Here is a 27,271-nt window from a genome sequence, read left to right on the forward strand (position 1 = left end):
GCCCCTGAGACACAGCGTGCAGCACTATGGCAATGCACCAGCAAAACGACTCTTCTTGGCTTTACACTGTTGCTCTCACTGAATGCATTTCGGGGTTCTTAATTAGACATGAATGACTCTGATCTCCCAGGTCCGCCACTCACTTGTAGAGTGCCCGAAATGCGAGGTTTATGCAGTAATCCACCCCTTTAGGATGGAGGGCAACCAATCACAGTCCTGCTGCAGTGAAAACGATCCTTCCATCGAAACCAGGCACCGCGGCCAGAAGCAAGCCGGAGGGTTCCCAGAGCTGCCCAGCCGCTTCCTTCGCTTTCACCCAATAAGCATCTTTTTTTGTCCTCATTATTAGAGGGGCCGATGGGGCCGCTGACGTGCCGCGTGTCTGCAACGCGCGACACCAGCTCTCAGCAGTAGAGTGCGACAAGCTAAACGGGGCTGCGTGCGGGTTTCCCTTGGTCCCGGGAAAGGAGGAGGCACGTTCGGTTCCTTTCCACCCAGCAGAGGCTGCGAGGCTTGCCTGCCTCGCCTGCCCCTGCGCAGCCAGCTTGCTAAGCCATCTCTAGCGAGAGGGCGTTATCTCGGAACAGGTGCGGGAAGCGGCTGCCGTCCCTATGGAGATAAGGTGGAGGAGGGAGGGAGAGGCGGATGAGTTTTGGATCAAAGGTCCTCTTGGCTCCTCTTCAAAAGGCTCGAAGTGATCCCTTCCCCGGGCTGCGAGGACTGGCTTGGCGGTGACAACCGCCCCCTTCGTACCCGTACCGCCGTGAACCCGGAGGAGAATGCCCGCGGTGCAAAGGCTGACGGTGCACCTACGAGCGGCAGCGTGTCTGTGGAGGAGGGCCGGTGCTGGTACCACAGTCCCCGGGGGCGGCCGGGGCCTGCGGTGGCAGCGCGGGGGGGAGCCGGGCCGGCTGAGCCGCGCCACTGGCGGCAGCCGGCAGATGGCCCCCGCTGCCTCCCTCCCGGACCCGCCGCAGCGCCGGGGGGCTGCTCGGGCGAAGGAGGGGCCGGCCTCGTCGCGCTGAATTTCCCATCCCACTGCCCTCCTCCTCCTCCTCCCTCTCCGCGGCGGGCGCGATGGCTCCCTGAGAGCGATGCTCCCGGCCACCGCCTCCTCCTCCTCCGCCGCCGCCGCCGGGTGCTCGGTGGGCGCAGGCGAGCGGCTCCCGGCGGCTCTCGCGAGGTGAGGAGGCCGGACCGGAGTGAGGGCGCCAGCCCTCCCGGGGCGGGGGCAGCCTCCGCCGCCGCCTCCTCCTCCTCCCGCCCGCACCTCAGCCGCCGGTGCCGGGCGGGGGGAGCCGAGCGGCGCGGAGGGGCCGGCCGTGTGAGGGGGAAGGAGGGAGCGAGCCGGCGCGGGGGCTGCCGTGAGCCCTGCCCGCCGCGCCTGACGGCCGCCTGCGGGCCATTCGCCTCCCTTTGGAAATGCCCCCCCTGGCCGCCCCGGCAGCCGGGGGAGCCATGTAGCGCGGTGGGAGCGGGCTCCGCGGCGCGGGAGAAGCCCTTTCCCTCCGGCCGCGCTCACCACGCACACGGCACACACGCACCACAGAGAGGCGCAACGGCCGGCCCTCCTCCCCCGCCCCGCTGGTTGCATGCCCGCCTCGCCTGGCGGAGGAACGGCGCGCCGCTGAAGCAGCCCCGCCGCCGGGTACCCCCGGGCGCCGGGCAGCGTCACCATGGCCGAGGAGAGCTCCGACGTCCCCAAAGAGTTGATCGGTAAGGAACGGGGCCCGGCGGGAGCGGAGGGGACGGGAGTCCCCGGGGAAGGTGTTGCGGGAGGGAGGCGGGGGGGGGGGGGGGGCAAGTTTGGAGGCCGCCGTTTGCGACCCCGGGCTGCAGCGCTGCTGCGGGGGGATGGGGGTAACGGGGGTGCCGCGGCGGCGGCGGGGAGGGCGTGCTGTAGGAGCCGGAGGGAGCTCTGCGGGGGCTGGCCGGGCGAGCCGAGGGGGCTCTGCCGCTGCCGGAGGGGGCTCCGCGGGAGGTCGGGGGGAGGGGGACTCTGAGGAGCCGGCGGGGGGCGGTGATGCGAGGCCGCGCCGCCGGCGCTTGGCCCCGCTCCTGCGTGCGGGAATTGGGCGGGTGGGGGGCTGCGGGCCTGCGGCGGGGAGCGGGGAGGCGGCCGCCGCCGAGGGGCTGCGGCCGCGTAGCCGTCCCCGGGCAGCGCGGGGTTCCCCGGCGGGCAGTGACAAGCGGTCGGCGTCCCGGTGCCCGCCGTGCCCGCCCTCCGGAGGGGACAAGCCGGCGGGCAGCGCCCGGGGATCTTCGTGGGGCTGGCAGACGTAGGGTGAAACTGCCCCGGCCCTGCCGCGCCGGGACACCCGCAGCGGGCAGGTCCTCCGGGCGCCTCAGCACGGCGGTGCGGGCTGAGGCACCGACCGGCGGCTCCGGTTGCTGGGTCTGGGAGGGCTTTATTTTTTCATTTTCTCCCTGGGTTTTGTGTAATTTAAGACTCGTTTCACCACGTACGTACGGGATTCGTCATTAAAGTTGTGTGGCTGCGTGCACACGAGCCCCCACGTTCCGTGGTGATGCTTGGGAAGCCATAGGCGGTGATAAGGTCCCTGACAACGCTGTCATCGCTGCTGGGCAGCTTTCGGTGCGTGGATGATGAGCACAGTAGGTTGGTAACCGGTGCCGTTTGGGAGTAACAGGTCCAGTGCTTTAAGCCTGGTCCTCAGCCACCTTGCTCAGGCCAAACTTCCTTTGGCTTTAGTTGTCTTTTTGCTTGTTGAAGAGAGACCTGAGGGTCCCACCGAGGCGGGAATGGCTTATTTTAAAACGTTGCTTTAATGACAGATGGAAACAAATTTGTCAGGCAACAACCTACGTGTTGGGTTAGCTGCAGTCCCTGCAAACCTCTCTTGGTTCGTTTACACTGAAGCACTTCCTTCAGTTTTGTCAGCCAGCGCTATTGATGTGAACTGGTCTTAACATTCATAAAATATTGGTCAGATTCTGGATGGGAACTTGCAGCTGTTGCAGATTTTTTTTTTTTTTTCCTCTGCATAGATGAAATAGCTGTGTTTTGCAGTCTTTTTAGTGCACAGACCCTGGGGTTTGCTGTAGCCTGTAGCTTCCTACTACGAAGTGATGAGCTTGGAAGCATGCTTAGGAGTAGCTGTGGTCAAAACCGTAAACTTTTTCTTCTTTAAAATGGCTAGACATGTTGAGGTGCTAATACATGAAACCTCTTGCTGTGGGTCTGCCCTGTACTCTAATATGCCTGGGTGGGGTGTGATCCATATTATGAGGAAGAGCAAAGTGAGCATCTTCACACATCTCATCCTCTGGTGGCTTTGGATAATTTTAAGTGCTACAGCCCAGTCCTGGTGCCCTGCTTGCTTTATGAAGGGCTCTTCTGGGGCATGTGAATCTGTTTGTGTGGGTCAGTTTGATTTCTAGCAGCATTTTGGTGTCTGTGTGTTAAAATTTAACCTTCTAAATAAGCCCTTTTTTTTTGGTAGTAACTCTATGTCTTGGGAACAGGATGAAAGGACGTGCCTTAACACTTGGATGACTGGAGCGTGGAGGTTAAACTGGGGGTGGGTGTGTTTGAGCTGCAGTTTTTGTACAGTTGCTCACTTCCTGTGTGACCTTTGTCAGGTCTTGTAGGTCACAGTCTTCAAAAAACCCTCTCGTAACTGTTGGCTTACCTGGATTCCTTCCTCCAAGGTGCCGGTATCCGAAGGCAGGCACTCATAGTCTGTGGTGTTAAAAATGAATGAGCTCTTGAAAACAGGAGCCTCAACACAGTGTTTCCATCTCTCAATCTGAAAAACTGTTCTTTAAGTCCACTTGCCTTCGAGGTGCGAGGAGGCATTCTGTTTTGTAGGTATTCTCCACGTGATTGATCTCTATCTCGACTGCTTGAAAAAAAGCATTTCTAACCCTTTCTGACGGATAGAGCCTTGAAGGGAGCTGATGCCTTGAAGGGAGCTGACACCCTGAGACTGTGGAGGAGTCTCATGTCCCAGGCCCTTTCTTTCCCAGTGGCTTGCAGTTCTGCTCTCACTGCTGCTGTGTGGGACAGGGAAGGGAAGCGAGTCTCCCCATGCCGGCGCCTCGGGAGGAAGTGCCTTGCTAGACACAGGCACTTGAAGCTCTTTGCGGGAGAGGAGAGAGGAAAAGGCAGGGGCTGGGGGTAGCAGTGAAGCGGTAGAAACAGCAGCAGCGCCTTCCTTCTGCAAGATGGTAGGGCTTGACGAAAAAGACTGTGTAGTCAGCTTGCTTCTGGGTTCCCAAGCAGGGAAAGAAAGCCCAGAATTAGACATTACCCTTGGGAGAGGAAGCCTCAGGAAACAGTTCATGAGGACAGGGCTGGACTTTCCCCTCCCGGGCTTTGCTTACCTGGCTGCAGCCTGGCTTCTAACCAAGCGGTTGCCTGGGGAACCGGCCGCGCTGGCTGCCTGCCATGGGGCTGCCGGGGCTTGGGACAGGCTTCTCGCCGGGCAGACAGACCGCTGCTACCGAGGAGCTTTTGTTTCCTGATAGGAAAATTAAAAATTCCTGGGGAAAACATGCTGATTCTGCAGCCAGAGCTCTTTCTGGTGGCGAGTCGCTCTGACCTGCGCACCCTCCTACCCCGCGGTGGCCTGGGCGCAGTGCGCCTGGCCTCGTGAATGGTGTGCTGTTTGCACTAGCATGTTCTGGCTAACAGATGAAAATTTAGCAGAGAAGTGCTGTACAAAGCACCGGCATTAAAAGCCTTAGGAAAGAGCCCGTTGTCTTCAGTTTTAGTTTTGAAACTTCAGTGTGCATGAGGGCAGAGTGTGTCTGGGGAGGGTGGCGATGCCTTTTACAGATGCCAGTCGTCCTGCTGGAAGTAGGTTAATGTCTTTAAAAGACTTGTTTCTCGTGCCTTTTCTGTGGGGGCTGGGGAGCAAAACTTAGGGAAGGTGCCAAATTGGCTCTTCTAGATGAACTTCTCTGTTTATCTCCCAATTACATCAGTGTCAGTAGCTGTATAAGCTTTCTGGCAGGTCCCTGTGTATCCGTTCCCTCCAAGCCAGGGTGCAGGCCTTTAGGGGAAAGGCTGGCTCATTCAGTACTTGGCACAGTGTACATACTCTGTGTCTGTACACATGTACATACATACATGTGTATGTGTAGCTGTATTAAAGCCTTCCAGCAATTACTGTAACTTTGGCATTGGCACCATGAGGTGGCTATGTTGTTGTTGGGACATGGACCTAGACCAGTGTTGCCCTCTGTAGCATCCGCTGCATAGCCGTGGAGTGTTAGTATCTGGAAGTCTGCTCAGTTTGCTTTGCAGCTTAAACACACAGAGCACAAAACGTGTGAACACTGGCTTTGCCATTATCTGGCCCATTTAGCCTCCCTGATATTAATAACAACAAGCTACATTTTTGCAATGTAAGAAGCTAATTTGCTTTCAGAAGGTTTTCAGGTACGAGTAATAGAGCAAGTGAAGAATTTGTTGTATTTTCCCAGAGTAGCGCTCAGCAGTGCTGGGGCTTGTCTTGGGAATGCTTTTGATATGTAAGTAGTGCTGAAAAGAAATATCAAATTATATTTGAAATCTTGGAATATGAAATTGATAATCTTATTGTAGTAGGCATAACTTATTGTGTAGATTACATACTTAGAAGAGGTGTACTTGTGTTAGGTGTCGTACTCGTGCATGTGCATGAGACTTCCCTGAGTGAACAGTAGAACAGCATAGCTCTCTCTGAGTGTTCCTGAAAACTTGATAGTGGTGTCTAGTTTTTTCTCATGTTGTGACTGAAGGTATTTAATTAAGGTATTTTCTTTTATTTCAGAAAGTGTCAGGGATGTTATTGGAAGGAAAATCAAAATTTCAGTCAAGAAGAAAGTAAAGCTGGAAACCAAGGGAGATAAAGTGGATAACAAAATATTGGTAAGTATGACAGACTGACTGTGATTAAATTTGTGGAGAAAAAGCCAGTATCTTCTGAGAAAGCATTAATTCTCCTCTTGAAAAGGTTCTTTGAAATTTGTTATGTACCATAAGATATACATATCACTATTTTCTTACCTCCTTGCTAACCTGCACCGCATGTTGATGTGCAGGCATGCACACATACATGTTTGTTTATCACTGAGCTGTTCTTCAGAGGTTATGGTACTGTGTTGTGGACCGATGCTAAAGCAAGATATTGTTAGAACCATTCCTGAAATAATTTGCTGCCTTTGCTGGTTAGGTTTCCCATTTACAGCCATAGAAATTTTGAGTAGATGAGGAATGCAGAGTGAAGCATGTAGAATTACTCCTATCTTTTGAGAATCTTCTGAAGCTGTTATGCAGTGAAGAGTAACAGTGAAGCTATAGTGCTTTTTGAACTCCAATGACTATTTGTACTTTTTAGTGTTCTCTAATTCACACATCTTCAACTTAAAAGAAATGTTTGCTCTGTGGGATCCTCCATTGTCATTCCTATAACTGTAGCAGAGGAGAGTGTCAAATTAATCTCACTTAAGGATGCTTTCCTGTTTCCTCAAGAATAGTTTTGCTGGCCTCTCTTGATAAGAAAGCTGTGGTAATGAGCTGGTGTGCTTGCCTACTATCTTGAATACTTGGACATGAGAAAAGAGACAACTTTATTTCTTCATTCTTTTGATACTTCTCTATCAGGAGAAACAGAGTAACAAATACAAATAACTACAATGTTGCCATAGTATTTTGCAAGATGTTTGAACTTAGGTGCTTTCTCTCATTAAGAATGCTGTTGCATATTTTAGTTTCATTGCCAAGACTGTTGCTAAAACTTTTAGCACATTCCCCATATTCTGTTTTGTCTTCAAAGAACACAAGTTTTAATCCATTCTGAATTATCTTGATAACGTACAAGTTGATTATCCCAGTGCAGTGAGAGTGTTGATAACGGTCTACTTTTCAAGAAGGGCAGTTACTTGAGGAATTTGAAGTATTTTCTGCATAATATCTACTAGCTCCCAGGTTTACAGCTCCTGCTTCCATACTGGAAATAGGTTGAGTATGTGAATGTTGATTGATCGCCTCTACTTATTTGAAAGCCATGCTTATCCGGAAGGCTGACAGTTCCACTGAAGCAGTAACGCTTGATTGACTTGTTGACTTACACGGGATCATTATTGTTATCAATACTGGAATATTCTGTGGAAATACTGAAACACTGTTCTGATCTGATGGGACCGAAGGGATGTCAAGCTTTGAATTTACAGTGATGTTTCTGAGCGATGCATTACTCAGCAGTAATATGCCTACTTGTGACGAGGCAGGTGTGTTTTTCTCTCCTGAGCTCTCAGGTCAGGGGCTTCAACCTTTTATGACTTCAGAAGTAACGAAAGGAAGGGAACCTGCTTTAGGGGTTCACAAGTTAGTGAGCAGTTCTTGTGTGTGGGCATGCCTTCAGTGCCCAGGATAAGTCTTTCAATGGGATGAATTGTCTGTTAGAACCATTTGTTCTCTGAAGCAAAAATGCAGAGGAATTATATTGCAAAAAAAAAGAATGTTTTCATAGTTGGAGAAATTGACTGTTAACTGCCAGGGTTGGAATTTGAGTTTCCTTCTTCCACAGAAGAAAACTTCCCTGTGTGAAGCTGTACAAATCATTAATGGCATTATTTTTACAATATTTCTCTGATTGTATGTGTGTATCTTTATGTATCTGTTAGTTTTTGAAGTTGTTTTTGCATAAGCGCGAGGCCAGGTTGGATGGGACCCTGGAGGTTGGTGTCCCTGCCTGTGGCAGGGGGGTTGGAGCTCTATGATCCTTGGGGTCCCTTCCAACCCAGACCATTCTATGATTATATGATTCTGAGTGCCGAGTGTTGTCTGCTGTGGCAGAGGCCAGTAGAGATTGGTTCCTTTTGAGCATGCAATGCAGAGTGCTGTGAAAAACACCACACCAGTGACACCTTAAATTTTGTACCTTAGTGGAGATTTTTTTGGCCTTAGTGTTGTCTGTATGCTCTCATTTCCTACCTGTGTAATAAGAGGAGATAGACCCGTCTCTCCTCAAGAGTGATGATGAAGCTTTTACTTCAGAAATACTCAGGTGCTTAACACCAAACACCACAGGAAAGCTGCCAAAGGTTTTTCTTCTTTACTCCAAGCTGGGGCTTAACAGTGCTCAGTAAATAATGCATCTGGCCACATTCTGACCAGGGCACGTAAAACTCAATGCTGAATTGCTGTGCCATGGGTCAGCATGTCAAACTGAATGCTGAATGAAGTGTTGGCTGCAAAAGCAGTTCAGTAATTAAAGACTGTATCCTTAAGTGCATGCACCAGAGGGCTCAAATGTGATTGCATGGGCAACCTTCATGCCAGCGATCCTCAACTCCTCAGAGTTTAGTTGAAATGTTAATGATATTCTGAGCAGTCTCTTGAGTGCACGTGTGGCAGTGAATTGTTTTGAGATTTTCTTTTAAAATTTATCAGTAGTTAGGTGTTTACAAGCAAATTAGGTAGTATGTGTTTGGTCCAGCACTTAATAAAGAGAAAATACCAGTTGCTCTCAGTCTAGCAAACCCCAGAGCCCTGGCGGAATGTGCTCAAGGTTTTAGAGGAGTTTGATCGCAGAGGTTGGCACTGAGCCCTGGCACCCAAATCTGTGCTTTAATTCAATGATCTCTCATCCTTCCTTCCTAGGAAAATCCAGCAAAATCAGTACCACTTTGAGAAAGGGGTATTATTTAAAAATGACTGTGCTTGGCAGGTAACTATGAAAACACTTGACCTCTGCCCGTGTTGTTCACAGTGTATTCAAGGTGCAGAGTACTAGAATACATATACTATATAACTATCTACTTAAGTCACTCTGGTCTAGGAAATTCCTCTGTTATTTAGATGGAAATTGGAATCTGAGACTAAAGAAAAAACGGGGGGGAGGGGAAGGTGTTGCTTGAAATATGGTCCCTGTGTTAACATGGTGAAGGTGGGTAGGCTCCATGCTTGCCATAAGGTGCTTTAGGACCTCAGCTCTGGGTTTTGATGTGACAGACAGACATCACCCAAGGCTGCACAATGAAGTTGCTGCCTCAGTAGTCCCAATTTGCGTAATGATGCAAACCAGTAAACATGGTGAGGTGCTCAACCAGCTCTGGTCTGCTGGTACCAGGTCTCAGGTGGGCAGATAGAAAACTGGTATCCAGCCCTGAAAAGCCAATAATCTGTTTGAATGGGCAGAAGATCAGTCCTTGAGCAATTAGGGCCAATTCCAGCCCTATCTCTGTCTTCTTTATACTCTGGCAGAGCAAAGCTGCCAGTGGAGGGGGGTGTGAGGAAACATAGAGTAAGCCTTGAATGGTGACCAGGTGCCCATGGGGTAAGGTGGGCAGGCATCATGGGGGTCCCCAACGGGGCGCATGTACAGTGAGGAGAGCAGGGCAGGACTGGGGGTGGTAGCTGGGAGCTGCTGTACTCCAGTGATCACCAGATGGGCTGTAGCACCAAGGCAGATGCAAAGTTAAACCGTGGAATTGGGTCTGGGGCCAGTTCAGATAAGAACATGGCTGGGCACAGATGCAGCTGTGGCATTGCTCAGGCTGGGGCTGAATGGCAGAACTCTGAAGCAGTGTGGGGAGCTCCAGTCAAGGCTTCTCCCAGCTTTTTGGGTCATGCATCTGTGCCATGTCAGAGCTGTCCTCAGGTACAGGCAGCCAAATGCCAGCAGGACCCTTGAGCAGGCCACCTTAGCTCCGGCCATCAGCCAGAGGCTAACTGCCACTGCAGGAGTGGACGCCTGTCTGTTCAGCTTCAGTGTGGTTCTTGCAGCAGTAGTCAAAACAGACAAGGACCTTGCTATTTTATAGTGTGGTGGAGGATTGCTTTGGCTTTGTGGAACTGTTTTGTTTAAACCTGATTTCTTAGGAGGACAAAGCTTCAGGCACTGTGCTGAGTGGCTCCCGTGTTCCTTTTCACACTGATAACTTCTGACTTGGGCTGGTTTCAGCTTCATCTGATGGGTATGTAGAGGTCTCCGTTGAAATGATAGTGAAACTTTACACCTACTCCCTTCCCTGAGAGACCCACCTTTTGGCACCAGCACCATCAGGGATCAGATGAATTCCTGATCCTGTTGAGAATGATTTCTGAGTTCTGTCTTGTTTTTTATTTAACCCAGAGACCTTAGATTACCACCTACAGATAAACCCCAGTAGGAAACTGGGCTGCTTAGTTCTGGTGTTTGTGGTGCTACTTTTCCCCCCTAAAATTCCAAAGACACCTTTATAGTGTTTTTGGTTTTTTTTCTGAAAGTTGCAGTTTCTTCCTACCAGATTTATTGTAATTAGTAGAAATCACTGAGAAGTTGACGTTGTAAGATAAAGGCAGTATGTTATGTACATCTGACCAGCTCATTGTGAAGTAATGAGAGGGTTCATGACAGGCCAGAATTTCAGGATTCCTTTACTTTTTGCTTCTTTACCATTAATAAAAGATAATACTCAGTCTAGTTGCCTTTGAGATTAGTTTTCCTTTCCAAAATAATATTATTCTTAGACTTTAAAGGTGAGCAAGTGTTTGCATCTTATACATGCTGCAAATTACCGTGCTCTCTGCACGGCTGGTCTGGGGGATCTGGGTTCTTTCTGCCTTGTTGTTGTAGGATTGGTTTTTGTTTGCTTTGGTTCTAGGTTGGTGGGGTTTTGTGTTGGTTTTTCTTTTTAATGTTTTCATGACCTTAAGGTCACAGAGTAGTGTGATGTGATGTGGTGACCACAAGCACTTTATTAGGAGGTCCTGATGAGGAATTTTGGTTACGCTGCTGCCCCAGGTCATTTAGTTCTATTTGTTAAAATATCACAGTCCTACCTCTGGGACTGGGACGGTTGCTTTGGCCGGTGGCTCTTCTTAAAACATACTGTATACCTAACATGGATTTACTGGGAGTAATTTCTATGATCTTGTCACTTTCTTTGGGATGTGGGCTTTCTTTGGGTTTCCGTGGGCTTTTAAAACAACATGTTTAGTTGACTCCTGTCAAATAGGTTTATACTGGTGCTGTGCACATGGTCTGAGATTTCATGTTCTGCTTCTGAAGGCTTACTTAGAAAGACTGAAATTGTATTTAAAAAAACCCTACCTGCAGTTACTTTAAAGGAGAGGGTTTGGCTATCTTGTGCTGTGTGTGGCTGCTGAGTGCTGCTCCAAAAAGGGGGCTGGCTGTACCAAAGCAGCTGAGAAAAGAGCCTATGAGCTGCTGCGCCTGATCAGCGGTAAGGATGGCAGTCTCTGGGTAGAGGCAGTAATACTTTGCCCTGCCAAAACTATTTGTGGATTAAAAGCCCTGGTGCTTGTTTTTCATTGCTTATATTTTGTCTTGAACCATCCTATTCAGAGAGATGAATTTCTCTCTCTGTCTAGGTGCAAATGTGTTGCCTTTAAAAATGCGCCCTCGTATTAAATCACGAAGAGCATGAAGCTCACAGGGTTGTCCAAGGTTAGTTTGACATGCAATGTGTGCCATCTCACACATGACAGCTGGTGTGTGATGCTAATGTTAAATACGGACGTTCTTTTAAAATAATGGTGTTTCCTCTTCTCTGCCCAGAACGTTGAGTGTTATGACATATCTCTTAAGTGTGTGTTTATGGAGATGAAAGGAAGTAGGTGGTGGTACATCCCTCGTGTCAGGAAATCCAAATGAAGTGAGGTAATAAAATACTTATGTGAAAATGTATTTTAATACATTTACGGGGCACTTCTTGGAAAACAGTTGAACCGAGGCCAGTAACATTGCTAAGGACAACTGAAATAGCAAGAGTCCTCCTGGAAGGAGAATTTATTAATCCAGTCTTGCAGTTGTACATAGTCCCAAAATGGGAACTGGTTAAAAAAGCCCTCACTTATGTGCAAGATTTACTGAAATCTATATTTGTTATGCACTAACCTGTAATGTTACATTTTAATGGGTGGGAGGATTTACAGATTTAACATTCTCGTGCTGTGATGGTGGGTGCAAGTGTTGAAATCTTCTTTGAGATGTTTCCACTTTTAGGAGGGAAAACTGACCATCAGGGTGACCAACAAAATTGATAGGAATGCTGCTCTCTTCTGTGGGTTGATGAGGTTGGGATTTTTATTTTCCCCCTTATTTTCCACTTCAAATTTTTACTTTAAGTTTTCCTCTTCTCCGTCCTTATTTGTAGCCTCTGCCACACTCAAAGCATCCATTGCAGACAAACCCTTGTGTTTAAATCTGTGTTGACACACCTTTTAACATAGTCATAATAATACTACTACGAATCGATTCTGAGCGTCCTTTCCATCAGGTTTATCTGCATTAGAAGTAAAATCAAATCTACTTGCTTAATTACATCAACCTTTGTCCAAAGTGTAACAGCCCTCTTTGTCTGGCTACCCAGGCAAAATGTAGGGTTTCTACTTTCCTGGCACTTTTCTGTCCTTTTAAGTGTGGCTCTGCCCAGAACTGCAGGTTTTCTTTGACACTCAGTTGGAGCATGGAAGATTGCTTTCATGTTGAGACTACTGAGTATTCCTTGCACGCTTTGGGAGGACAGTATAGCCATTACATCAGAAGAGCAGCTTGCTTGCTCTCCCTTTCTTTAGTTTTGGGCAACTGGTACACATAGGGAAGGGGACAAAAAGGCAACTCATTTTTCCATGCCCTGAAAGTACCTACCTTTGTGTCCCCTCCTTTGCATGTGCACACCCACCTGCAGGCCTGTGTATCCTTATCAATGTTCTGGAAGAAGGAAATGTAAACATTATGTCACTCAGTGGCTTCTAGTTTTCTGTTCACAGCTCTAACAGCTATCTGGGGAAAAAAGGAGTGGTGGGAGGTGGAATCCACTATGGCTCTGTATTCTTCCTGGGATCTTTCCTTCTGTCAATTTTTCACAACCCAATTAAAACCAATTTTTTTTTTTAAACTGTCACACTCATTCTACTTCTTTTGCTGAATATGTAATGTACCAAAGTGCTTTGCTAATGTACTTTTGTTTCTAGAGGGCCTGACTCCCTGCCACCATTTGTGAAACAGAGCCTTCCTAAGCAAGGATTTACATTGAAATCTCTGCATAAAAGTGGCAGAAGACTATTACAGTTTCCCAAAAGCTAGAAATAAATAGAAAATGTGTATTAGGGTCAATTTCTTGTCTCAGTCACTGCTCTCCACTGATTTTTTTAGTTTATTTTTCTCCCTCTCAAGAAAGAGAATGCATTATTTGGTGCACCAATATAAATGCAAGAACCTTGTCTGTATCTCTCCTTTTTTTTTTTTTCCCTCTTATGGCTTGTTTTGTTTGCCAGAAGATACTTACCCTAAGAAGAGACTTCTCACACAGGGAATGTGGTTTGTTTTACTGTAAGTGGTGTGAAGGATGCAGTAAGCTTAAGAAAGGCTGCAAGGGCTGTTAATAGAAAAGTTAGTACAGCGTAATGTGAAAAATGTTTCTTGTTGCTCAGAGCCTGTCTCTTCAGCCATTGTTGGCGTGGAAAAAATGGTGAATGTCACTGATTCGTCTGATTATTAAAGTACTTTGGATTGCCTACAATTCTGCTTCACTTTTTTTCATGTGGTGGTAATTCAATTCTGTGTAAAGTAATTACAGGCCCAGGAAGTAAAATTATTCTTTAAATATAACTGCTGCTAACAGTACTTCGTACTGCTGCTAGAGTCTCCAAGCTGATTTCTGCCCTTGTTCCTGTTTAATCTCTCCCTATGCCCAGAACACCCGCTCTGTTCCAACTCATAACTGATATCTTTTTGTATAAAGATAGCTTCTCTAATTCAAACATTTAAGATGACATACTAGTATGATGAAAAGTTAATTATTAGAGCCAGGGTCTGATAACCCAACACTCCTGAAACAGACCTAACCAAATTAGTTGGCCTGCTAGGTGAGGCAAGAGCCTGGGGAGTTGGGGTTGCAGAAGAAGGTCTGAATAGCTGTGGGCTGTGATTTTAATGTTGGCAAACTGAAACAAGTTTCTGCTGGATGGTACAAAGTGTTGGGACTGGGGCAGGGGCTTCTGGGAGTGTGATGGACAGCTGGGACTTTAGCAAAAGGGAAGGCTTCCCCCATCAGTTGAACAGTGTTTGCTCATTGTTACATTACTGGCACTCTTCAGGGGGCTTTGCAGATGAATCCTCACAGCACTTGTCCCTCTGAACAAACACACGTTAAAAGGCTCTGCATGTCCTCTGTGGCTAATGCAGAGGTTCCTTCAGGACAGAAACCATGAGCAAGCAAGGAGAAGATCTTACTGGGTCAGGTTAATTTTCTGTATCTTCTTAGCAAAGTGAACTTTATTAAAAAAACAATTTAAAGAAGTGGGCTGGGCTTGTGGGCACTAGATGTTGTGTGGCTTATGCCCTTGTCTGGCAAGGGGGGTTTGTATCCCCAGGTACGGTAGCAGGCCTGTGTGACAGCAGGATGGGCTTTGGAAAGCGTGGGTGCAGGGATGGAAAGCAGGAGAGAGGTTGGACCTATTTTCCTCTTAGGATTTCTGTCCTGCAGTGCCATGTTGTCAAGTGGTGGTTGTTTCTGTGCTCTTCCAGCAGACTGATAACTAGATTTAATTGCTTCCCCCCCCTTTCTGCCATTACAGCTGTGGTTGGCAGCACGCTGCCTGCGAGGGGGGCAGCAGCCTGGTTGGGGTGCCTGGAAGCACTCTAACAGCCAGGGCGTAGGAAGCTGAGGGCACTGAGAGCAAGCAGTTTTCTCCTAGGAGCTTGAAAGATGCTTGCCAGAGGCATGTCTTTATGGAATAAGCACCTCAAGTACATGCCTCTGCCTCTGAACAGATCCTCACTTCTCCGATTGAACAGCAATCCCCCCCTTCTACATAAAAGCCTTACAAACCACTGCTTTTGTAGACTTCAGCTAAGATATCAATGTCCCCTAATTCTTGGGGCCTGGGTGATCCAGCTGCAGTGGAGCAGTTTCTTCTTGGATCTGAATAGGGGAAGTGAATGGCTGTTGACCCTGATCTGAATTGGGACATGGGGCACTGTTGTGTTTGTTCAGGGTTGACCTTTAAATAAAAAGGCTTCTCCCTCTCTGCCTTCAAGGCCATTAGCAAGACCTAAACTATTCATACAAAACTTGATAAAGGGGAAGCCTTTCAGAGGCTCATCTCTTAACAAATACTTGAGCCTGGTGCTGAAGAATGATACCGTCTGGCAGCCCTGCACGTGAGCTGCTACTCTGATGCAGAGCTTGAGGAGCCTTAGGTCGTGTGGGGCAGTGAAAGTAGGTCAGTGCAGATGCTTGGATTTTTCATGCAGCCAACTTTAACTGAAGATGTTCACTCTTGGTCTTTACAATGTTGCCAGTAAATATTTGAAGAAACACTGGCTTTGTTAGGTACTGATGCAGTGATGAATAATAATTTCTGCTGGCTCAGTACGTTTATTCATATTCCAAAACTGAAGTATGTATTTTATAGTATTATTACTTTAAAGAGTGTAACCTGGAAAATGTTTTCTAAATATAACAAGCAGTTCTCTTGACTGTCCCACTGTTAACATTTGCACCTGGAAAGTGTCATAAAAGCTTAGTGTTGGGACTTGGGCTTTCTGTTCTTTCTGTGTTTATTGTGAAGCATATCAGTGTACACTGTGTACACTTGTTGCATACCCTATGGGTATCTTTGTGCTCCCTCTCCTGCCTTTCCATCTGCCTCTTTGCTCTTCTGTCATCATCTGTGCTTCAGCAAGTCCTCAAAAACTGTGTGTAACTGCTGTTAGGACTTGGGGTTGCTCCTCTTCTCTTCTCTACCTCTTCTCTTAACACTGGTATTCTTCCACTTACCATGGAATCACAGACTGGTTTGGGTTGGAAGGGTCCTTCAAGACCATCCAGTTCCAACCCCCTGCCACAGGCAGGGACACCCTCCCCTAGACCAGGCTGCCCAAAGCCCCACCCAACCTGGCCTTGAACACTGCCAGGGAGGGGGGAGCCACAGCTTCTCTGGGCAGCCTGTGGCAGGGCCTCACCACCCTCACAGGGAAGAATTTCTTCCTAACATCTAATCTAAACCTACCTTCTTTCACTTTGAAACTGCTTTTGTTTCCTTACAGTGATAATACAAGCATCTTCAAAGACCTTAGGTATCCCTGTAAATATGAGGACGATGGCCATTATGCTAAAAAAATAGGAATACCTGCCATAATTTCTTCTCTCTTCTGTGTATGATGGTACCTGATCCAAACTAGGCAAGTTTTTTGTTCTGTTGTTCTCCAGTTTCATCACAGTCTGTGCTAGATCTGTGGGTTTTGTGGCATGGAAGCAGTTTGGTTCATGCTGGGCATTATAGGATTGTTATAATTAGGCTTTAGGTCCTTTCCACCTTTGCCAAGGTAACCTTCTTAGGTTAAAAAACCCCAAAACCCAAACCTGAACAAAATATTGCTAGCATCTCATTCACTGCACAAGTTATGGTTGTCCTGAGGGGAAACAAGATAGTATGATGGACACAACTTCTCTCTGGCATTACTCTCTTCATCATTCTAAGTAGATGAACTGTTGGGTGGGGTGGGGTGGGGAAGAAAAAAGTAAAAACAAAACGGGTAAAGAAGTGTAGTATAACATGGTAATTTAAATGCAATGAGCTGCTGTGGACAGTTCCAGAGCACTCTAAGGTATTGTAAAATGGTTTAAAAAGTACTTAGTCTGTGAATACAATAATGAGTTGCCCAATTTTTATGGTTTTCTCTTTGCTATGGGAAGATGTTTTCTAGGAGATTTGATTTTTGCAGACAAATTTATCTGTTATCTTATGCAGTCTGCATTATTTCCCTCTCAAAAGATTTCACAGCCACTTTTCTGCCACTTACTTGCTTAGCTACACCAGGTAGGCAAACTGCAGGAGAAGCTGGACGCTGACTATTCCTTCTTAGAATTATTTGTCACCCAGCTTGCCAGGTTTCAGTTATCTGGAGAAGGGCATGTACTCAGTCTTTATCCAAATACAAAGAAAAGTCTTTAGAAGCAGCCTGATACAGCAGGGACCTGTGTTCTGTGTCAGTTGTGAACTTACCGTGGTGGGGTTTTTATGTGGGTATGTTGTTTGTAGTTTGTGAGATTTTTGGGGGTTTATTTACCTTCACTGAATACTACTGAAAAGGGGTCAGAAAGTTGTGTATTCAGGTTAAAAAGATTTCAGGTGGCTGCAGGATTCACACCCACACTAAAACCACAAACTCTCCTTGTTGAAGTGTGACATTTGTCAGCTGGCAAAGATTTATTAAACTTGGCAAATGCTTATTTGTAAGCATTAGGAATTTATTTTTCCCTTTTAAATGTTTTGAAAACATTTTAGCAGAAACTCCAAAACCTGAAGATGCGCTAGTTTCATGTGGTATTTCCAATGTAATGCCATCCTTTTAAAGTATTTCCTGTAATAGTATTAGTTTGAGCTCCTGTTGTTTATATGTGCGTGAAATTGTGTGAAATTAAAATCCTGCAGGTTTTTGTATGCTATTAATTTGTCACAATGTAGCCTTAATGAAATTTTAGTAGGTCTTTGTTCAGCCTGAGTGGTTAAGTCCACCCAAATTAGATTATTCTCCTATTGTATTTTTTTTTCCCTATGTGTTATGTTTTCTATTTTTGTCTTGTGTTGTTTATTTTAGAATACTCATTATGATGTTTTTCCTTTCTGGAGGGTCTGTTGACTCTCACCATAAAGAAAATATTGCAGACAATTGTTTAAAGTCGAGGCTGGCCTTACAGATGTGTGTATAAAAGAAGGAAACATTGGGGAGTCGGACTCTGGGCCTCCCCTTTCACCTCTGTAACAGCTCCAGTCTTCCATGGTTCTCTGGGATGTGACTCCTATGGTGCTGATGGTGCCTCTCCATTCTGCCATGAGCAATGTGACGATTGCTTGGAAGGGGTTAGTGAATTGTTCCTGACACTGAGCACTTGGGACCTCTGTTCCTCTGCCTTCCCTGGCTCTGTGTAAATGCAGCGTAGTGTCAGGGTAGCTTGGATCCTGTTTAGGGGAGGAATGCTGTCATGCTTGTACCTTGAGGTGTGCCACAGGGAAGGCTTTGCTGTGGAGTAACCCACGTGTTGCAAGTTCACAGTGTGGCTGTTCCTTGTTCATGTGCCAGAGCCCCGGGGATCTGGAAGAGGCTGGGCTACGCTGGAGTAGGAGGCGTCCCTGCTTGTACTATTCCTTCTGTAATGCTAGACCTCTGTCTTGCCAGATGTTTGAATCTGCATGGTGCTGCTTGACTTCAGAACACGATGGGAGGAAGGGACTCGCTGTGTATTTCAGTGCTCAGAAGAATAAGGGAGTCGTATCAGAGGGACTGCTTGCTCTCACCAGCCATCTCACCATATGCATTTTGTGAGGGGCCAGCCTCAGAAATGTTTTCCTAACTCATCTTCACATGCTGACTTTTTTAGTTTTATTGATAGTAGTTCTAAAAACCCTGGGTTTATGCAAAAGCACATGCACAGCCTGACAAGAACTGGCAAAAAGGAGGAATAACTTTCTCCACCTCCCTGTGTCACTGTTTCTGAAGTGGTAATAGCAGCTTTTCCTGGAACATAAAGAGGAAGAGCTGGCAGAGACATGAGACTCTCAGTCAGAAGCCTGGCAGGAATTAAGCAAGACGCCTTAGTTGCTCTTGTGTTGTCTTGAAGTGTATTTTCCATGGACTAGCCAAAAGCGTCTGGTTACAAATATTACACCAATATCACTGGGCTCAAGTTCTTGGTTAAGTAATTTGGGATACTTTGGTAAAAGGTGTTATTTTCATATATTTATCTATTCCATTGCAGTTACCTTTGGAAGAAAACTTGTTGTGGTATCACAAATTTCATAGGTTTTGTTTCTGTAGCACTACCCTTGTGGTAAATGTACCAGATTGACAGAGGATAACAGAAGTGTTTTAAAATACATGAGACTTGCTACAGTGCATGCACGTTGCTCCCCTCCCTCTCAAAACTGTGTTTCAAGCTGGGCATTAGCCATGGGTTGAATTCTCTGAGTTAAGTTTTAATATAATATTCTAAGAAAATCCTTAAACATAGAGGGTCAAGACAGATCTTTGGGAAGCTACATGGGTTGTTTGGTACACTTTAACACCTAGTATCTTGAAGGACGCTGACTAAGTTGGATAATTGACTTTATGTTCATGGATATTGGATGACCTTCCCTTTGGGAGTAGAAAGGTCTTCATAATTGACCTTTGGATAATCTGATGGCATTGTCTAAGAGAACAAACAGGAAAATACGTGATCAGGTGGAATTTGTCTTGCCAGGGGTGGCAGTAATCCATTAAACACTGATCTGTTACATTTGTAGGGTTTCTGAATAACTCATTTGTTCAATTATGTTGAACTATACCTACTTAAGGTGTGACCAAACCCTGATTTTGGTTCCTTAGCTGTCATCTTCCATGGTGTGACCAAACCCTGATTTTGGTTCCTTAGCTGTCATCTTCCATGGTGTAAGTATGGAGCGCTCCCAGGTAGCTTTTGGACCCCACGCTTCCAGGGTGAGGAGTGGATTAGATTGCCCTGTTCAGAATTTCTTGCACAGCCTGAGGACTAGTGAATCTGTTGGTGTGTCTGGAGCCAGGCCAGTTGGACGAGGTGTTTGTTTAATGCTTAGGGCTTTGTGGGTGCATCGGCATGAGGAAATTTAGTATTTGGGTTATGGTAGCCTCCAGCAGTAGTGTTAGGATGTGGCTGTAAGAAAAATACTTATTTTCTATTTATTTTTTTAATTCCCTTGTAATGGAAACAGTCTGTCCTGAGCTGATTTTGACATTCCAGGGAGGTAAGAATTCCTAGGGGCTTGCAGTTACCATTGTATCACTGTGTGGTAAGGTTACTTTCAAGCATCTGCAGTGGGGATATTGATGTTTTTTCCTCTTCTGTAGGCTGAGTTCATGCGTAAAATGAATGCTGAGCTTTTAAGTGTGCTTAATAATCACCCCTCCCATTAACGTATCCCAGTGCATATGATGTTGCACATACTGATGCTTTAGACAGGTTTGTGACTTAGAGTCGGCATGTTATATATTGCCTAATATATTTCACATAGATTATATACATTTCAAAGATTGTTACATTATACTCTTATTTTAAGGTCAGTATAGTAACTGAAACAAGCAATAAAATCAAATGTTCTGAGCCCAGCATGCTGCCTCTCGCATCAGGATGATGTTTGGCTGCTAAATGTGTTTTTCCCCAGACAGCGAGTGTGTCTGCAGATCCTGCACTGCCCATTTGTTTCAGCCTGAGCACACTTCTCTGTCGATGCTCCCTGTGAAATACCATAGCCTGCTTCACCTTCTGTGCTGCTGAGTTCTTGTAGCTCTATCAGCTTCGTTTATTCATTATTAAACGCATGCTTTCTGCTTGACAAGTGCTATAAAATCCCTTTCACTGTGGCTGAACCCAAGAACCTCCACTGAGAGTCTAGAAGGGTTATTAATTTTTTTATAATGCAAATACTATGCATTTCTACTTTCTGCTGAAGTGCTCTTCAGACCAGACTACTTAACAGGCTGGTGGATTCTCTCTGTCCCATTTTTTAAGCCATGGAGTCACGTAAAAATGAAGTGGTAGATTTTTCCAGATTTCTACTGAAAATAGAAACAAAAATATCTCCTGTGCTTGAAAATTTTCCTAGAGGTCTGATAATATATTAGATAGACATAAAGATGAAGGTCTGTACTACGTAGTATGTGTGCTACTGGACATATTTCTGTATTAGTGTTGCTTCTGTGCAGACCCCATTAAGAACACACAGAGCATAAAACAGGAGGGCATGCTTTTCTGAAATGCAGAGTGTCAAGCTTTCAAGAGTTTTAAAATTAAAGTAACTCAGTTTAGATATCTAGTGTTAAAGGTTCTTTTATTTAACCTTCATGATCATTTGAGAACAAACAACAAATCAAGGCTTTGTGTTTCCTAAGCTCTATCTTGTGTAAGCACTGGCCTGTCTTTCAATTTTTATTAAGCATGTCTGGACTTGTTTTTGTTACATTATATTTTATTTATCCTTTCTTAGATGAGCATTCCAGTATTTGGGAGCTATAAACATACCTGATACTAATTCAGGACAGCAGCTTTTCCTCTAAAGGGAACAGACTTAGCCACTAGATCTTGGTTTGATAAAAAGACAGCTTTCTAAATGCAGGCTTTTTTGTTCTGGTTCTTCTTGGAAAATACAGTCGTGGGAGATTTTATCTGAAGTTTTCACCTGTGTGAATTTGTTTGTTTGCTTTGAAAAATAACCAATTCGTTCCTTTTTTCCCTTAAGATTCATCTCCTGGGTCAAGAGAAATAGCTTCAGGACTTCTTGGGCAGTTGGATGTATCACCAACAGTGACCTGGGACAGCAGTTTAGCTGTCAAGATAGCTAGTGCTGGAGGAGCTGACTCTTCCCCTAGAAAAGAACAAAGTGGATGGGAGGCTGTCTGAAGTGTGTTTCAAAGAAAGGCCAGGGAAAGGGAGATCAAGGCCAGAGGAATTACTCTGACTGTTGAGTCTCCCTCTTGCTCTCTGTACTTAACAGACCACAGCTGTGAACCTTGTCCTCCTGCACACAGCAGAAGGCCTGGAAGGAAAGGCATATATTTTTTTCTCAGAGCAGCAGCCAACTAGTGTATCTCTAATTGGGTGAACAGAAGCTGAAAAGAAAGCAATAGAGCTCTGGTGGCTTTGGGGAATGTGATCAGTCTACATGCTAGAATTTTTTGTGGCTGTTATTAGTAAAGAAGTAGAAAGAATTGAGCCTTCCCATGCTTCGAACTCTTGGGTTTTGCCCAGTTTCAACTGTGCTCATCTTAGCTGTTCTATGGCTTCACTCTTGCCTGGCCAAGGGCAGTTGTGCACGTGTCCAAAGCCCTGTAGCTGTTGAAATAGCTGTAGAGTAGGTTATGAACAAGTGGTGTGTAAGTCTCAAATGCTGTAAACCACACTGGGCACCAGAAAACAGTTTCTTCTGACTGGTAGGCTCTTGGCTTTCTCATACCACGCCCCAGTGTTGAAAGGATGGGGTAATTTCTCTGGGTCATAGTGTCTCCTCAGAAGAGAGATACTCCATTCCAGGGTAAGTGTGCAGGTGAGAACCCTGACCCTTGGTACCTGTGTCATCGGTACTGGTTTAGCACGAAATGTTCCACTGCCTTTTTCTAAGGGATGCAAGCTCTTCCCTTTCAGTAACACTGTGTCTGCTGAAATGCTTCATTTCCGAGGCATAGGATCAAACTTCCCTTTTTGCTTCGGGGCCGCAAAACCCAGGGAAGTTGTGGGAGTGCTAATTGGAACCGAGTATGTCATCTACAAGTTATAAATAATTGGATAAATCTGTACTCTTACCTCCTCTGTCTGGTTATGTGTTTATGAAAACACTGTGGTGTTTGTTTTCTAGGTGGGTTTAACGCCACTCCCTTGGAAATCTCAGACAGATGAACAGAGCCCACTGCTGCTTGAGCCCGGCTTAGCGCATATTTGTTTGAATGTTGTTTCCACACCCAAACTCGTGGATGCTGAAAGTGTTTCTGATGTAAATATTATCGTCTCTCTCCTGTAAAGACCCATAGGGGTGAGGCCCCACTATAATCTCTGTGGGTGCTTTTCCAGTAAACTCTTTCTCAAACGTTAGTACTCACGTGTGAGATCGCTAGCCTACAGCTGTTGATGCTTGCTGAGAACCGTGTGAGGTTGTTGGCTTAGCCATGCTCTCTTAAAAAAAGTACTTTACTGAGGGTTCTTCTGCTTTCCTTCTTTCTGCCTTTTGTTGGCTTTTTTTTTTTTCAGAATGATTGTTAACAAACCTAAACTTCAAAGTATTTTTTCCATGCTTCTGATGCCCAGCCACATAACATTATACCAGAGTAGGATATGCCCCACAAGGATGGCATTAACTCTCAATTACATACCATTTTAGCTTATGTGTTTATGGGTGAAGAGTTAGAGAGTTGGACCTGTCATGCAAGTATTTATACCAGCAGTTTCTAGTGATAGAAAGCCAGAAGGAAAATCTGTTACCTCGGGTCATATTGACAGTCGTGTCTCCTGTCACACTCATTTCTTCGGATTTAATGAGCATAAGCTCTGAGCAGTGTATTGATAACTGAGTGAATGATAAATACAATTATTTGATAGTATTAAATGCTTAGGTGGGGTTGTACCTCTAACCAGCAACATCCAATAATCAAGTGGAGTTGTCAATTTACTGTAGCTATCACATAAATCATCTTACACCCATTCATGCTGAGTGGCGACATTGGGTCTTCCCCCACATCCCTAAACCAAGACAAATCAAATAAGTAAGGGTTTAGGTTTTGGGTGGATTGTGTTGGGTGGGGTTTTTTTGTTGTATTGTTGTTGGTTTTTTTCCCCCAACACATTCAAAAGATGATTATTTGCATGGAGTGAAGGGGATGATTTAATGACAGGAGGATAAGATCTTGAGTCTTGGAGTCATAAATGATATTGGGAGCTTTCAGCAGCTGTCTGTTTTCATAAGGCAGCAGATTCTTTTGGAAAGGTTCCATTTTGCAGCTGGAAAAACACATATCAAGCAAAAATGCAGTTTGAGCTGGGCTTGACAAACCAACTTTTTTTTTTCCTTTTTAAATATTTTTCTTCCAACATCATGTCTACTCTGATTGTGTAAGTGATTGCAGTGTAATTTTAGTGCTTCCCAGTTCGTGCTTCCCATTTCATGCTTCCCCAGTGAATTCCATGTGATAAGCTCTCCTGGACAAGAGTTGGCTTTGTAGGGCAACTTAGTGACCTCCAACTGCATGATGAACTGTGATATCCTGGTAAGTTTGAGGCAGACGTAACCAGTCACATGGACAAATAACAACCTGTAGTTAAAACAAAAATTCCCTCCTACACTCATGTAGAGGCTGTTCCTCTGTTTTAAAAATGCTGGTATTTTTTGAGATCTAGATAATTTTCTTGTGCATTATAGCAAACTAAGTATATTGCAATATGTTTGTTATTAAAGTGAAAACCAACCAGAAGGGAATTGTCACAGTCTGTGACTCAAGGGAATATCACCTGTAACTGAGATGTTCCCTGAAGTGAAACTCCATGCAGGCAGATTTATTGTTAGCAAGAGGGGAGAAAACCATATTGCGAGGCAACGCAAGCATTTAACAGATTTTTAATAAATACACAGTATGCAAAGACAAAAAATGTAATTATCGTATTAGAGGTCTGCTAATTTTTCAAGTGACCTTGAAAATATGCAAGTGCAGCTGTTCCTGTTAAACTCATATGAAAGGGTGCTGCTTAGGAAAATGGAGAGTCTGGCAGAGGCTGGGCCAGATCCCTGCGAGTAGAAATCTTGGGAGATAGCAACTGGTGACATTAGCATCTAATTTGACTGAGTTGGAAAGAGCAGTGGATTTGAGGCAGACTTTAGGAAGGTGTGATAGGATTTGGGAACCATTCCTGAGTATTTATCTGGCTTTGAGTGATCAGACGAGGAGAGGCATATCTTTGCCAAGAAACTAGTTTGAAAGTGATGCTGCAGCTCTTAAAGTAAAGCTGTTGCTCTTTCGTAGTTCTGTTGTGGGTATGAGCTATACTTAAATTGCTGGAGAAACTAAAGGTTTTCTAATGTCTTAGGCCCAGCTTGGTTTTGGGATTGAACCCTGAAATACAAGAAGTTTAGCGTAGAGACTGACAAACTGATTTGTGTAATTCAGTAGAAAATACTTACGTGGCCAGGACATCCTTTGCCCATGGGGTGACAATGAAGAAGGGCCAGGTTGAATGGTCTTCAAGTGTTTAATTTCTTTGCGCATTCAGTTGTCTGTATGTGTACTGAATAAACTGACTGACCTTGGATCTTTGTGAGCTTGTAAGAAAAGGCTGTTTAATTAGACCTTGTCAAATGCTGGACGGGATTAAAGTTTGACTCAGTCTGGAAACTCTGCCCTTATAGAGGGATATGTAGTAGAATCCTTTCCCTGGCAATTAACTAGCTTCCATTTAAAAGGTCATTGCTGTTTGAAAATGTATTTGGAAAGCTGTTTGCTACTAACTTTGAGAAGTTGTATACTGTTGGAATTTTTCTGCTGAGCTACATGAGTGATTAAACCCAATTCCCTGGGCTCTCTGACAGTTTTATCTTTTCAGTGAAGGAGCCGCTTCGCTTGGTTTGTTTTCCTCTGTAAAGAAGTCAATTGATCCCTTGAAAATTTGATAAAACAATTGTTATGCTTCTTTCTGTGAAGGAGTATTCCCTTTCTGTTTCTCATTTTCTGAATGCTCCTTCCCTTCAAGCAAGGTATTGCACTTGGGTTTATAATTCACAGGATGCTTTACCAAGGGAAAGATGCTTATGGAATTGGTAGTGATGTGCTTAGCTTTTATAGCTTTTCTCTTACCTGTGCTTTTAAAAAAAGTGCCTATTTCTTTGTAATATATCTCCCCCCACCCCCTCCCCAATCCCCCAATGAGACAGATAGGAACAACAACCTATGGATGCTTTGAAAGAAGAAACTCATAGCAATAAGTTTGAACCCCCTCCTTACCCTGGAATTTCCTATTTCATTTATTATGCTAGCCACAGGTGAGACACCAAGACCTTCGTGGTGGGTTTTCATGTTTCATTGGAGACTGGGGAAGATCAGGGTAAAAGGCTTTCCCCCTAGCCCCCCATTCCTGTGGTCTCCCGTGTTTTCCTGAGTGAGTAAAGCGACAGGCAGCAAGTAAGCTGAGCAGGCTGGGCTGCTGCAGGGCAGCTCTACCTGCTAGTGTAGGCAGAAGCCAGGTATCAAATCAAAGCACAGTGGAGTAGCTCCTGGCTAGCAGGCTTTACGGCGCCAAGAAGGAAAAAGCAGATGGAAACGTTCAAATGCATTTCCCCGCTCCCCTTCCCTGTCTCTTGGATCTTTTATTACAGGCGGTAATAGGAACCTGTGCTCTGAGTTTTGAATGAACGGCTTACACTGTGCTAGTGTTAAGTACTTAATGAGCCTCATTTTTCCAAGATCTTGCAGCCTGCCTCAGTTAACCCAGCTGCTTTTTTTAGGAGTACTTGTTTTGGCAGGGGCTTTTCTGTGCGTATGAAGAATGCACAAATAAACCGTTGTGCAATTTGCAATTAAAAATGAGGTGGTAGGGAATGGGGGATTTTAAAACTGGATCAGAGGCTGTAGAGCCAAGTAAAACAATTGCTCAGTGTCACTTTGTAGACCCTTGTCTCAACAAGACTCGTGCCTCTGCGTTGCCTGCTGAAGGGAATGGAAATGTGAGCCCAGGCTGGGGGAATTCTGCAGTACTTGTCCGGAGCAGGTCCTGGCAAAGGGGTGTGGAAGTAACCTGCGAGGGTCAGGAATTGGAGCATTCTGGTTTGTGGGGCTTTTATTGGTTTGTTTTGCTTTTTCCTTTGGGGGGCGGGGTGAAGAGGGGCTTTTTTGGCTATGGGAGTTTTGTTTTTTCCACATCTCCAAGGGATTGCAGCATGACAAAATCCTGCAGAGCATGTGCAGGGATAGCGGTCAGGATTACCGTGGTTAAAATGAGTGAGACTAGGAACTTGGGAAGCATGGAGTGCTTGAAAGGATACAAATACATAAATCTAGAGCTCTTTCCCAGCTGCAGAGTTGTTTCAATTCATAGACATCAGCAGTTAGCCAGAAGAGTAGCTGTGCAGAGGTTGATCTTTATGCTAAGCTCAGATTTCTGCATTTATTAGGCTAGCTTTAAGCAAGAGTAGTTTGGTCTGATGTAAATTTTCTTTGGGATGGGAAGGGAGGAGGGCTGTTGCCTTGGTAATTGCATCACATCAGCAGTTCTACTGACTGCTTGGTATTGGCTAAAATGCCATTATAAATGAGTTTTTAAAGATGGACCTGAGATGTGTTTGAGTTTTTTCCTTCCTTTTGTACAGGGGTCTTGAGTAGCTGTCTGCTGGGTGTGCTGCTTGGGAAATCTGTTACCTCTTTAGATGTATCCGGATACTGAAGCAGGCTTAGCTACACAGGTTAAACATGTTGGCTGTGGGTTACACAAACAGTTGCCTGAGTTCCTGGAGTTCAAACATGTAGCATATTTGTTACAGATGATGTTTGCCTACGTGGCAGCTCTTAATCTGTGAGAAGTCCTGGGTAACCTACCTGCTCTTGTGCAGCAGTCAGCTTTCTGCACAATGTGCTGCTGAGTAAGGAGTGTGCTCTGCATCCAGGTTCTTAGGATGGTGTTTTAGCCTTATGTCTCCGTCTTACTTAAGAAACTAGAGCTCAGTTCTTTGCTAGTCGCCTGGGCAAGATTGAACCTGCTGCATGTTTAGTGAGCTAAAAGCAAATGGTTTGTTATTTGAGCTAGTTATGTCATCAGAGAA

The 27,271-nt window shown here is 45.4% G+C and overlaps 1 protein-coding gene across 2 annotated transcripts in view; it reads left to right on the top strand.

Moving 5' to 3' along the window:
• The first annotated feature begins 1,561 nt into the window (after positions 1-1,561).
• The window catches only part of CARMIL1 (capping protein regulator and myosin 1 linker 1), a 197,679-nt gene continuing 171,969 nt past the window's right edge, over positions 1,562-27,271 (top strand). For both annotated transcript variants that reach the window (XM_084280476.1, XM_084280477.1), the window contains exons 1-2: positions 1,562-1,716; positions 5,781-5,878. In XM_084280476.1, coding sequence (XP_084136602.1) covers positions 1,677-1,716; positions 5,781-5,878 — 138 coding nt within the window. In that variant the 5' untranslated portion in view covers positions 1,562-1,676. The remainder of the gene's footprint in view (positions 1,717-5,780; positions 5,879-27,271) is intronic.

Source organism: Gallinula chloropus (genome assembly GCF_964237585.1).
Source record: "Gallinula chloropus genome assembly, chromosome: 2".
Lineage (NCBI taxonomy): Eukaryota > Metazoa > Chordata > Aves > Gruiformes > Rallidae > Gallinula > Gallinula chloropus.